This window comes from Passer montanus, unplaced genomic scaffold, assembly GCF_014805655.1.
Source record: "Passer montanus isolate IOZ18808 unplaced genomic scaffold, ASM1480565v1 scaffold1, whole genome shotgun sequence".
NCBI classification, from domain to species: Eukaryota; Metazoa; Chordata; class Aves; order Passeriformes; family Passeridae; genus Passer; species Passer montanus.
In genome coordinates, this window is record NW_024356504.1 from 6,207,539 (window position 1) to 6,221,795 (window position 14,257).

The 14,257-nt window shown below is 37.1% G+C and overlaps 1 protein-coding gene across 2 annotated transcripts in view; it reads right to left on the reverse strand.

Annotated features, from left to right (window-relative positions):
• Positions 1–1,118: 1,118 nt before the first annotated feature.
• RBM45 (RNA binding motif protein 45) overlaps positions 1,119–14,257 on the reverse strand; it is a 13,603-nt gene continuing 464 nt past the window's right edge. Inside the window, exons 2-10 of one of the 2 annotated variants that reach the window (XM_039734093.1) lie at positions 13,057–13,179; positions 12,805–12,931; positions 11,010–11,120; positions 10,488–10,667; positions 9,484–9,613; positions 8,175–8,271; positions 7,686–7,852; positions 6,050–6,246; positions 1,119–2,074 (exon numbers count right to left, since the gene is read on the reverse strand). In XM_039734093.1, the coding sequence (XP_039590027.1) occupies positions 6,054–6,246; positions 7,686–7,852; positions 8,175–8,271; positions 9,484–9,613; positions 10,488–10,667; positions 11,010–11,120; positions 12,805–12,931; positions 13,057–13,179 (1,128 nt within the window). In that variant the 3' untranslated portion in view covers positions 1,119–2,074; positions 6,050–6,053. The other variant, XR_005630409.1, reaches the window with a different exon arrangement.

Consider the following 14,257-nt stretch of genomic DNA (forward strand, 5'->3'; position numbering starts at 1 on the left):
CTGTGTGTGTTGAATACTCCCTCAAGCAACCGTTAGTACCATTCCAACATGATTCTTCCTTCCCATCTTGGATGGCCAAACATCACCACCAGTTACTCAGTTTTTGAGTGTCTACCCTCCTAGGGGTGTTTATAGCCCCTAAAGACACAGGCACCCACCCCACTAAGCTGGGGATCTTGGCACAGGAGACTCATCAAGAGGCCAGTTCTACCACACAAATGGGAAGTTGGGCTTTTTTCAGCAGCCTATACAGGGATTCTCAGCATTTCACCTGGTACTGTGCAGATCCACCACAGCATCCAGGTTCTGCAGCATGTGTCAGACCCTCTGGAAGAGTGTGCTGTCTCTCCATGTCCACAGAACAGGACTGATGCTTTTTGAAAATATTGGACTCACTGCACACATTGACAGCACCTTTGCATCCTGTACAGTTAAGGATGCAAAGGTGCTGCCCAACAGTTCTGGAGTTTGGGATTCATGGCAACCTGGTTAAAATTATTTTCCCTGTGCAAATATGGAAAATTCCCAAATGCTACTTGAAATTTATCATGAAGGATGGGAAAACAAACCAAAACCAACCAAATAAACAGAAAATCCAAACTGGAACTTTTTCAGGGGAACACAAGAGAAATGGCAACCCTCCTTAGAACCAAACTTTGGGCTACAGTCAGAGAGAGGATCCAGTTCTCCAGGCTCAACCATAAATCTGTTTTTTTTTCCACTGATTTCTAACAGCTACACCAAATAAAGCAGAAATTTTACAGCCTGGTTAACCCATACAGCCCTTATTCAATTCTGTTCTTTGTGTTGAATGAAACAACTGCACTTAGGGAAAAGAGCTGTGGGTGAGTCATTGAGAACTGCTTTTTAACAGGTATTGGAATGGAGGGAAGGAAAAGGTTTCTCAAGCAACTTTTACTCTGCAACTTGCTCCCATTTGAACATCTGAAATCTAATATTCTTTTAAATAAAGAAAAAATTAGTTCTTTTTAAATACATGGTTCATTACTTTGCATTTAAACTTCTGAACCAATGGATGAAGGGACCATATGGGAGATGCTGGGAAGCAGGAAGCAGCCAAGGGCATGCTTCTCTAGAGTGCATACAATTAGAATTCCTCAATTTTATCTCTATATTATATTTTAATAACTAGGATATTTTCAATTCAACAAGTAGTATACAGGAATACACAGAAAAGTAATGGCATTTGAAAATTATCTGTACACATTTACTCTCCATCAGTGCTAAAATCGTCTTCATCCTGCTGAAAACTTGACTTGTCCAACTCTTACTTGAACATATGCATTGAAAGCTTCTGGGGAAAAAACAAACAAACAAACAAAACACCCCAATCCCACAAAACTAACAGAAATAAAGAAATAAACCCACAGCCCTAGACTTCACCGTTTCCCTGCAGTTATAGCCAAAAGACCTCAGGATAAGAAAGCATAAATATAAGTTTTGATAGTCTGACAGAGTCAAATGTTCCTTTCACTAAACAGCAGAACTAATAATTGTGGCCCAAAGAAACAAAATATTTAAGAATGTACTTTGAATTATTTTCTTGTTTACAGAAATTTTCTTAAATCTAGATTAATACTGTCATGTCTGCTGGCATTGTTAAAGTTACTTCATTTTCTTTGAATTAACTGCTGTACTTCACTTTCCAATGCAATTTGGATCATGAGAGATGTCTTATATTTTAACAGAATCTTAATCATTATCAATTAACCACTCAAGTCAGAAAATGCTGGCTCCTTTATTTCCTCCATCATTGTAATTTCCATCTTATAAGAAGGATTCAGGTAAAAACAAGAGCTATTTCTGTAATACAAGGTTATATACTATTACAAGAACAACCACCAGTTTACAGTTTTTAATGCCTACATAATTTTCAAAACTGCATGTCTGCATATTCAGAAAGAGAAAGGATCATAGAGAGATCAACTAAGTAACAATTAACAAAAAAAAAAAGTTGTCACTGAAAAAAGCTGTCACTGTCCACAGGAACCATGTCTAGTCACGTTTTCAGTCAGTCAGTCAGCTAGCTGAGGGTCATGTCATTACTTAGTTTCTGTAGAAAAAACACAAGCACAAAAATAGTATCAAAAGCAACATACCTATTTTTATTTCAAAGTACATATTATAAAATATAATCATTACAACAGCATATAAATAAGGTATTCATCTTTAGAAGAATAATACTAAAGTTTTAAGCATGCCTGTCTAACTTTTAAAGAAGCATCTATTTCTCTAAGCTGTGTATAAAAGCCAGTATTTTTTCTGCAGTATACAAAAGACAGCTATTTTTTTAATGTCTATCACAACTATGATACAACTACCTTTTAAAAACATTTTTGTAGAGCAGTAAATCCTTAAAATATATACATACTAATATCAGGATTTCAAGAAAGGTTTAAGTCAAAAAATGAATGCAAATGAAATCAGTGATGCAGCACTTCTTCCAGACAAGAATAACCAAAGACAAAAATAAGCAAGTATTTTATGACAGAATAAATTATTTTTTTCAACTTAGTAACTAAATAATTATTAAAAACACCCAAGTTTTTTCAGCAGGGGAAAAATGCAATGAATCCATTTGCTGTCAATCACAATGAGTATCAAAAGCCACAGAAATTAGCTCCACATAGCTGTGTCTGGCATTTCTAACACAAAGCTGGTTAGAAACTCTGCTTTCAAGGACTATTTGAAAGCTTTATGACAGACATTTTGGGTGGGTTTGGGGTTTTTGTTTGCTTGTGGGTCTCTTGCTTAGTAGTTTTGGGGGGTTTCCAAGAGTGGGGATGGTATTTGAATAGAACTACTAGGTAGCAATTAAGAGATTAATTGGAATGCCACAATGACGACTTCTGACAGCAAATTCTTCCCTTCCTCTTCTATTTTCGAATTACACACTGTGTGTAACTGGCATCAGACACTGCAGTGAGCTTTCCACAAAATACTCCAACTAACACAAAGCTCTGAGCTGAGAGCACAACCTGGTCAACAGCAAGATTTTTAAGTCAGGTCTGCCTTTAGCAACTGCCTAGAAGTAGACACTGCAGTTGCGTTCTCAAGCCTACACTGATTTAAAGCAAGATAAGTTTGAAGTGATTATTTCAGGCATAAATACTTGTTTAGCATAAAAGAAACCCCTAAGAAACTTACATTAGAACGTAAAAGTGGTGAAGAGAACCCTACTGATCTGTATTTCCATCTTTTCTCTGCTACTTTTAACTATTCACATAAACAAATTAATTTTCATTGACTTGTGGGAGAACCAGAGACTGTAAAATTCATTAGTGGATTAGTTCAGAATATTAATAGATGCGTATTCAAACTTGCCTGATAAACAAAGTTTATTGCAAGGTAACAGAAAGTTCTTATAGTCAGAAGTTTGCATTGCATAAGCACTATGAGTAGCATACTGTTACCATATAACCTTCTTTAAAAAACAGTTTTGCAAACTGTATTTTAAAAACGGCTGTTTGCATAAGAAGGTGTTGGGGCAAAACTTCAAATGTGTTAAAAAAATAAATATGTTACTTAATTATGAAATTGAATGACATTTATTTTCATAGAGTCTAGAATTCACAGATCTTATAATGAATTTTCATCAGAAAACCTTGTATAGAAAAGATTATTTTAGAAATCCAGTCACTTTGTTAGAGATGAAAGGCAAGCAGTACAACAGGACTTTAGAAAGGATTTTTTTTTAAGAAGCAATTATTTCCTTAAGTGAAAACTCACAGAAGTTTTAGCTAGGAAGGTTATTTCCTATAATTCAAAATGAAAAAAGTAAGTATTCTCACATCTTAAAAAAAACCCTCAACTATTTCAGAGGTAGGGAGAATTGCATCTCTTTACACATGCACAATTTATCACGTTCATTAAAAGCAAAATATAAGCCTCCAAATTACTGCAAAGCTTGTCAGTCAGTCCAGCACAAAGGCAGACAGGGGAAAATCACTTATATGGTCAAGCCCTTTTGAAAGGCAATCTTGCCTTTTAGGTACCACTTCATTTGAATTTGAGAAACCAGCTAAAGGACAAATGAACAAGTGATTCTGTCTGTCTGTCTATCCTAAAAAGAGAGAGATGCCAAGACAACCTGCTAGGAAACTTGGAATCAAGAACCTGGTGTATGAAAAAATGGGGATAAATAATTTTTCTAATTTTGGATGCATGTTGTATTTACACTTTTCCAGTAAAAAGTACACAAGGCAGACCTGTATTATATTACCCTTCACATCATAGTTATTCCTGTAGGGAATAACTGTAGGGACAGAGAGGCTGGGCTTTTATTGCTGAAAGCAAAAGTCACATTAAAAACAAAATGCTGTACAAAGGTAAGAGCATGGGCACAAGTTACTTAAAATTGCATTCACCACAGTTGATGATTAAAAAAGTTTCAATTTAGTTTTAGCTATAATTCCACGCAGAAAAAGAATGCGCAGAAATCCAACTTATCAAAACAAAAGTTGTGTATAAAAACTAAGGCCACGTTTAGTCTCTGCTGCTTATCAAAACAGCAACATGGAGGTTCTTAGAAGAAAAGGAGAAAAAGAACACTTTGGGCAAAAGCTTTTTTTGGTCTTTGCAACTCTGGGGTCATAACATCTATACAAAGAAAGGTACTTAAAGGGAAAATACTGATGCAAAGACAGTAGTGATATTTTCTGAATTAGTTAAATTAAAACTTCATATTCCCTAGGAAGACAGTATGGTACTGGAAATATCTGAAAGCTATAGTAATATTTGAGAGTTATTTTGTAGAAAAAAGGGCTTAGGCTTTTCTCCCCCAACTGTATTCTCCTATGGCAATAGTCCTAATGCATAAAAAATAAAAATAATTCAAAAATGTGATGAAAGTCAATATAATTTGAAGCAAAGCATTGTTTAAAAGAACAATTGAATTTTGGTCCCTGAAGGCATTTAGATATAAAACATCTCTAGGAGTTCAGCCAGCTTTCACAGGCCATAAACATAAAATAATAAAGTTCTCAAACTAATTATCTCAAACACCTATCGCAATTCCTTCACCACAGGCTCTGCTTCATTTTCTCCTCTACCACATTTTTCAGCTACACCTGATTTCTGAGAACAGAGATGACCCAAATATCCCAAACCTTTGGTTCCACCTGACAATCTTACCTGTACCCCCCCATCCTTTTTTTATTTACCTTGTCACTCCTCTGCCCTTCAAGGGCTCAACTTTTTATCTTTACCCAATGCCACTGAGGGCATATGACAGTAACGAAAAAAAGACACACACAAGCTTACATCTGTTTCATTGTTTATTTTTGCATAGTCTTTTCAATGTCAACTGATTCTCCCAAGTACAAAAGTGATACTTCTATGAACATCCAGATTGATTTTTATCAACTGGTTCATTTTTTTTTCAAGGATTATCAAAATTGCTTTTTATAAAATAAAGTGCACGTGCGTATATATATAAGTGCACACACACCCATAGATGTATGTATGTATGTATGTGTGTAGCCATGACATTTTCTGAAAAATCCTTTTGCCAGGATTTTCTCCTGAGAAGCTAAGGAGCCTCAGGAAAGAAATGTAAACAATAACTACCTGCTGTTGTGGAATGCAACGGGTGCATCTGTGATTGGTGCATGTTGGCTGTTTCTAATTAATGGCCAATCACAGATGCAGCTGGCTCAGACTCTGAGAGTCATGAGCTGTTTGTTATCACTCCTGTCCTTTTAGCCTCCTGATAAATCTTTTCTTTGTATTCTTTTTTGTAAAGTTTTAGTATAGCATTTTAATATAATATATATCATAATATAATAAACCAGCCTTCTGATGCATGGAGTCAAGATTCTTCTCTCCTCTCGCATCCTGGCACCCTCGAACACAACCTTATATGTGTATACACACGCAGACATATCAAAAATTCTATTTCAGTTTGCTAGTTAAGAATAGGTTTACAGTTTATCATTCTACGTTTGTATTATCTAACTTCAAATCTTTACCTGTCACTATTTCAGGTAGCTGACTCCAGGGTAAGTAAGGGCTCAGGCTGGGTACTCACCTGCTCAGTAAGTTCTCTGGCGCTTGTTGGGCTCCTCTGAGGGTGAGTCTGCCAACCTCACTTTCAGCCTCACACCATTCACAATCTTGCCATGCAATGCAGTTATGGCCTCGCTGGCACTTGCTCTGTCTGCAAATTTTGCATAGGCCACATTTTTTCCAGTCACAAGATAAACACTTATCAACTGTCCAAAACGACTGGGGCGGGGGAAAAAAAGAAAAGGTAATTTACAGATTTTCCTAAAAATAAAATTTCCAGTCTAAAGCACGTATGATTCGTTAACTGCAAAACCAGTATTTTTATATCTATGCTCCAAATTTGCATATTCCCTTCTCTTGAATCAGGGGTAGAAGAACAAATGAACACCTAAAGTTCACAGATGTCTTCTATGAAATATTACAACAGAACCTCAAATATCAGTGATCTCTCTCTTATTTACAAGAATATGTAAAGCTGATCAATACTACAGTCCCCAAACACTAAATGGCACTCAAAACACCCCACAAAAACAAAACAAGAAAAAACCCCAAACCAACCAAAAGTAAGATGTACACACCCAATCCAACAGATAATTTAGAAGCTAAATCTGCATCTCACTTAAATGAACTTGCTCAGTTGTGATTTATCTTTGAAAAGGTCTCACTGAAATGACACAGAAAGCAAGCACTGCAGCTTCAGGGAAAAATACAGGGTTTTTTTTCTCTATTTTTTAGGAAAAATGAGAGTACTCAGGAGATTCTTAGACAGATCCTGAAATATTTTTAAAAATTGTCTGCTTGCTTCTTACTGAAGTGTCAAGACTCAGGTCCATAACCTTTTCCTCCTCCAGTAACTGATTAACAAAATCCACTCTATCATATAGGTTTAATTTTGACTTCCACACAAAATGTTTTCCTCTCCCGATGCTTTTAAAATATTTTGCCTTTCCAAAGATTTATTGCAAATTCAAGCTATTAGAAAAAGGAAATGTCTCTTTTTTCAAGAGTATACTACAAATTAATAATATAAAATACTGGAGAACTGCTAATTACAGATTTTTTAAAAGACGGTTAAAATTAGCTAAAGTCTTTGCACCACATAGGGAGATACAAAGAACAGTTGATATAGTGTAGGTAAGATGCAAACCATGACAGTGTATCAGGAAAAAACCAACACCCTACACTTGGTCCCCCTAGGTTACTGTGGAAATTTATCAAAATAGTTAAATGCGTTACAAAAATAAGTAAAAGAAAATGTAAAATTAATTAGGAAATAGTAACTGGAAGTACTAATTTTTTTTTGTTAAAAAATCTACATTAGAAGACTAGACATTTTACTTCAGATTAAGTAAAGGGATAATAAAGCTGCTATACTGATGATACTGCAGATATGCTTCAACATGAACCCCATTACACACTTCTTTCAAAAAGTAACTGTTACCTACTGTTCACTTACAACTTCATAGTTACTGTGCACTGCCTTTTCTGGAAAGAGTTTTCAGGCCCTGTTTTTTATTTTCAATATATTTCATAGTTTGTTTCCTTTTTGTTAGGAAACACTTATTTGACCCTGTTTTTTATTTTCAATATTTACTTTCTATATTTCATCGTTTGTTTCCTTTTTGTTAGGAAACACTTATTTGTAAACAAAGTCTTACCAGAACACATCCTCCAGTACATTTACAGGTAAAGGATGGGGATGAAAAAGTATGAAAAGCCTTTCTTTCACAGCAGTGTCAGATGGAACTTTTTTTTTGGGTGGTGGAAGTATGGCATCTGTTTGGGGCTGCAGCAACTGTGGGGCAGAAGCTCCTCCAAATGCTTGCTGAAACAAGGGAAAAAAAATGCAAGTATAAGTTAACTGGTGGTGGGGGGCAGGGAAGTAACTTTACCTTTCTTACCATTTTTGTTCCATTACAAGACATAAATAGACTCTGTGAGTTCTAATCTTCATTACTTTATTTACTTTAGTTATTTCATTAAATTGGACAATAAATTCAAGCGAGGTCAGCCACGTTTCCAGAGAATAAAGATGCAGCACGTAGAACAGTTTGCAGAAGCAAGTGAGCAGTGCTCTTTATTGGCATACGTGAGGCTTCTTACAACAAGTCAGCAGAATACCACCGCCGGCCGTGCTCGGAACTTACAGGAGGCGTCCTGTACTGCTGAACCATGGCGCTGCTGCCGCGCAGCGCCGACGACACCTGCGCCGTCACCAGCTGCGCTGCCATCTTCCTGATAAGGCTGCAAGCAGAAGTGGTAACAAACTACTTTAAAGAAAGAGCTAAGGTGCAGCAATCTTAAATTTAGCAAGTTTTAATACACATCAGAGTATCTCTAGAAATCTGTAATGTCGTGTAGATAATAAAAATCAAGACAGGCTTTCATGACAGCCTACAGGGAGATCTGAAAGCCTGCATGCTAGCTGCAACTCACTGAAAACATTCATTCATTCATTACCACTTAAGAGATACATAAAACTACTCTTTGGGGTTTTTAACACTCTAGGGGGGAAAAAAAAGATTAAAATATCTCTACAAGAGCCCACTACATTTTGTGAGACATGCCTAAAAAAATGTCCACCTGTTTTCATAAAGGAACACTGATTCAGTTCAGAGATCAAAATATTACCACAGAAAGTTTACTTCCAGCTCTCATTTTCCAGTGATTTTTCTTTATTCTGTTGCAGAGTATGAAAAAGCAATTGCTCTTTTTGCATAGATACACAGCCTGTGTTGCAAGACCACATAGCAATTATTGAAGAATGAGGGTTGCAATGAACATTGGCTTTAGTTCAGATCAGCCACACACTTCTGAAGTGAATCTCTCCACTGCCCCTCCTTACTGTCTTCATCTCCCAGAACAGGTTTGACATGAACTGGATTCCTTCAGGATGAAACTAAGGCAAAACACTCACTGCAGGAGAGTGCTTAAGCTGCTCCACCTCATACTGGGCATTTAAAACACAGGAAGAAGTCAGAGATGCTCAAACACCTGAGAATTCCCCATACTGTGCCAATATCAGATCCTCAGTACCCAAAAGTCTTACTCTACATATGTGCTTCACAAAACTACTACTTACACTACTGCAAACACAACCAAGAGATGAAATACATAAATCTAGCTCTAATTCATAAAATTCATCAAAAATACATTCCAGCCTTGTTACATGTTACAGATATACTGACAGATTCTTGCCAAATCCTAGATTTTTAGATAATATCTTAAGAATGTTCATTTTAATATCTTCTTAATCTACCAAGACTACTAAGTTTCAAAAGGCTTATTCTAAACCATTTAAGAAGAAAATCCCAAACCAAACAGTTTCAGAAAATACTATTGGCAAGTACGGCACAAGCTCACAGTGACACTGATGTTACATCTTATGTTAAAAAATGTATTTATTTTCTACTTTGCTCTCCAGAATGTAACTTCCAACTTTTAAGTTGTACTTACTCTGAGCTGTCATTCCCATCTTCTAGGAAAATGACAGTTAGTCGATTTCCAGGAGGATACTCAAACCCGTGGAGTTTGTACTTGGCATATATAGCTGAGGCAGCAGTGCTGTACTGAATCACAGCGTACCCTGCAAGCACCGTGCACACAGCGTCAGCAGGAAACAGGTAACTCCTCACAACACACTGCACTCACACAAGCAATATGTTTAAACTGCACATCAGTCATGGATGACACAAAATTCTTTTTAGCACACATCATTATTACCTCATCACTTTTATTTGTGAAGGAAGCTTCAGTGAAATTTACTAGTGACAGGTGAGCTGTGTTTATGCTAGCTTGAAAAGCTGACAGTAAAACCACACAAGTGAAAACACATCTTCCTCACTACTCCACAACTAGTAACAAAAGGATACATAATTGCATTTTTGAATAAAATTATCCCATCTACAGTGAATTTCAAGAACTGTAAAGTTAAAATGTAACTTTCTGAATCATTTACATTTCAAGTTTCTTGGAGAAGAGAACACTTCCACATTTGTCTCAGCAGCAGTAAAACAAGACTGAAACCAAGCAATCTTTCAGTAGAAAACATGATCCATTTTGGAATTACTTAATCCTCATTTACCCATGTGAACTTTTACACATGCACATATTTCAGAATGAAAAATTCCAAAGATCTGTTTAGAAAACATTTTACTTTAATGTCTAACAATTTCTGAAACTTCATTTATTCTGCCTCAAACTATTAATTTGACTAAAACCCACTTATCATGACTTTGATTCCATCCTTCTTGAGTTTTTATTATCTGAAAGTGAAGGTATAAGCCCTGTGTAAATATGAGTTTAAACAAAACTGAATTTTGGGGCGTATGCAGTGATACCAGCAACCATTGATTGTTTCCAGCAAGTGTACTGTATTTTGCAGTGCAAATGAATTAAGTACAATTACAAGGGATTCCCTTCAGAGGAAAAAGACAAAAACCTTTTGCACATTTACTTACCACTATTGGTATGAGGGTCTCTCTGAACATCACAATATTCCAGACCTGGAACTAAATCGAAGAGGGCGAAGAGCTGCTCTTGGATAAAGGGGAGCCGAGACACCACCGACAGGCGCTTGGAGACCGGCTCTTGAATTCGGGTCTCAGCTTTTTCAAAGCCACAAAATTCTGGCTGCATACCTTGGGAATCCACAAATAATAATCTGAGTCATCATACTTGCATGCCTTCATTTCGTGCATATGTTCCATTCAACTTTTAAAAGTAATCCAAGTCAATTATATGCTAAAGGTCACATGTTGATTTCACCACTGCAGGTCACAAAATAATTGGGCAACCAGAGCAAAGCAAGCCATAAAAGTAGAGAGATTAAATGCCTGGCCAGTTTCTAACTTCAATATCCAATCTGCTAATTAAGTGTTGACCTAAGACTCCATCAGCTTCCCTTCCTCCAAACCACATTATTACTTAGTAACCATACTGCAGACTACAAATAATTTTTAGTGTAAAAAGCTGTGACTTACAAAATGGAAGCGTATTTCCTCTTAGTTCTGGTCTCATGACATTACTGTAATAATCGTGTTCAAAAGACTCAGATGACTTATTTTTGGGTTCAGCCAAAATGGCCCTGTAGCCTGAAAGAAACAACCACACACATAACAACACCTCGGCACATCTCAGTTATCTGAGCAGGCACACATTCTTCAAGTTCCCTATTTAGAAACATATTATTCAGAAAACTCAGTAAGTGCTAGCTTTAGAGAATAACTACATTATAAGTCTTGAAGTCTTCCCAAATAATTTTGTGAAAGTTAACAGCTTTCAAATGGAATTACTCCTACTCACAAGTTAAGCATGACAGAGGCTAATTGCCATGAGAGTGACTGAGCACTGGCACAGGTTGCCCAGAAAGGTGATGGAGTCTCTGTACATGGGGATATTCAAAAGTCACCTGGACATGGTCCTGGGCCACCAGTACCCAGGTGACCCTGCTTGAGCCAAGGGGTTGAACAAGATGACCAGAGATCCCTCCCAACTTCAACCATCATTCTGTGATACTTAGCAGGATTCTGAGATGCTCCAGAAACCATCACCTGAACTTCTGTGCTAAAACAGTAGTTTATGGATGTTTTACACTCATCTAGGTTCTGCTTTTATGAAAGAAAGAGGTATTACACTGAAGCTATCCAACTAATTTCATTTTAACCTCACAGCAAAAAAGAAATACAATTTGACTGCGAAGTAATCTCAGGTTCATACTCCTATGCACAAATATAATTTCTGTAGAACCACTTAAGATAGAGACAATGCAGAACCACCACACACATTACTGAGGAAAAAAGAACCAAAGAAAGCATAAAAAAAATCAGAACAAATAACCACACCCCAAGTTGTTTTGTATTTATGATTAAGCAACACTGAACAGGAGGTAGGACTGGAAGACAGCTGTTAGGTTTTCCCAAAAGCCTTTCTTCTCCTGGATGAGCAAACCCAATTCCCTCTGCCTCTACTCCAAAGTCTTGTGCTTCCAGCCCCTGACATCCTTCCACCAGCCTCACTCAAATTCATTAACTTTTGGTACTGAAGCATAAGTGACAACTTATAGAATCACGGAATGGTTTGGGTTGGAAGGAAACTTTCAGATCACCAAGTTCCAACCCCCTGCCTTGGGCAGGGACAGCTTCCACTACACCAGGCTGCTCAGAGCCCTATCCAACTGGCCTGTGACACTTCCAGGGATGGGACATCCACAACTTCTGTGGACAACCTGTTCCAGTGCCTCACCAAGTGACTGGTAATACATAAAGCATACAAAGTTTTTCACTCTGTAGCAGATAAATCATGACACTAAACAAAAACAAGCACTCTTCCCCCAATTTCAGTTAGCATTAATTTGTTCTTAAATAAATGTGATCACAACAGATTCCCTGTGTATCATGCAATGTATTTTATATAATAATTAATTTTATATCAAATACATTTGATTAAAACTGCCTATTTGCAAGAATGAATTAAAATATTTTCCTGTATACAAAGCCTACACTACAGATCAATAATAATGCACAAAAGAAAACTCTGTGTTCATTTCCAAACCCTTCTCACTGATCCTACTTGCAGTTTGGTCCTGAAAAAACATAATCAGGTGATTGTTCTCAATGGATGCTAACAATGCTATTTATATTTGCAAGAAAACTTTGTCTTAACATGTTTCTGCACCATGAATAATTTAGCTGCAAACAAAACTAAAAATTAAAGGTATATTATGGTGATACCCATTTATTGGAAAAAAACCCTGAAAGAATTCACTTGGATTCTTACTTCGATCACACTCCTCAATTGCTAGGGCAGCTTGTGATGGTTTCAGGTACCTGACATAGCCCAAACCTTTACTTTCTCCAGTAGTCTTGTTTTTAATAATGCTGCAATATTCAATGTCTCCATACATCTAGAAAAATGAAAAAACATATTCATTTTCAATATCTGAAAACCATGAAAAGTTCCATGTGTTATGCCATTCTAATAAATTTAGAAAAAGGCATTTTAAAATAACAACAAAGAGTGAACCAGAACCTTAAACTTCTCCCGCAGATCCTCCTCTGTGTAGGTTTTTGGTATCATAACAAAGATTCGTGTAAGCTCCTCATCTTCAAGATCTCGGTGGCTTCCAGAAGCTCTTGACTGCGCAATAAATACCTAATGAAATAATTACACAGTTAGCAATTACTGGCAAAAGCATCTAAGACACATATCGACAAACAAGTGAAATAGTTTAACATTGTATTTATTGTCACATAAGCTGCCTTAGCATGGAGAGAAAAGAACACCTGTGACCACCCGTGATTAAAAGACCTACAAATACAATAAATCCCAAACAGGACAGGGGCCAGAGAAGTTCCTTACTGGGCATAATGAGGAGTGGTGAGAAATACCACTGCTGGTTCAGCAGCACTGTCAACATCACTGGGGACATGTCAGGTAGCAAAGAATGCGTTATTGCAACAGGCCTAGTACAGCAGTAGTAGAAACAGAGAGGCAAGCCAGGAAACAATAAAGCCTAGTAACTTCATAAAACTGGGCTACTGCAGTTCACTGCTCAGCTGGGCCAAAGTTTACAGGTCTGCTGCTCTGTGTAGGATCACAGCTTCTTATATCTGTTACTCTTAACATCTTTTTTAGTTATTGAAATAAATTTCATCTCAGAAGTGCACACCGGAAGACAACCAAGATAAAAAGTCCCAGTTCACAAACAAAAGCAACAACAACAACAACAAAAGTAACAAACCCAAAACAACCAAGTAAGAAAGACTTTCAAAGCAAGCCTGCTATGCAAAACTAGCAACTGATGTCACAGAGCTCTTAATTTATTTTTCTAACAGCCATGCAAGGGCATGAGGAATACAACTCAGATCTTTTGGCTTCTGACGGCAGGCTCTTCAGAAAAGATTTTACTGGCTCAGTACAAACTCATTCATACCTTCTTAGCACTTGGTGAATAGGAAAGCAAATTAGGAAGCTGAAAGCTGACAGAACAGTTCCATACATTTAAAAAAAAAAAAATGTTTTCAAAAGCGTTCAGAAGTTACAAAACTAATATAAAACACACCGGCAAAACCACCTCCACGTATTCGCAATTATTTTGCTTACAACACTTAAAATATACGAAAGAATCTTAGTCACAAACGCCCCCTCCCTTCCGGGCGCACGCCCCGCAGGCCAGCTCGGGCGCAGGCCGCCCGCGGGACGGTCCCGGGCGCGGCGGGGCCTCCCGGGC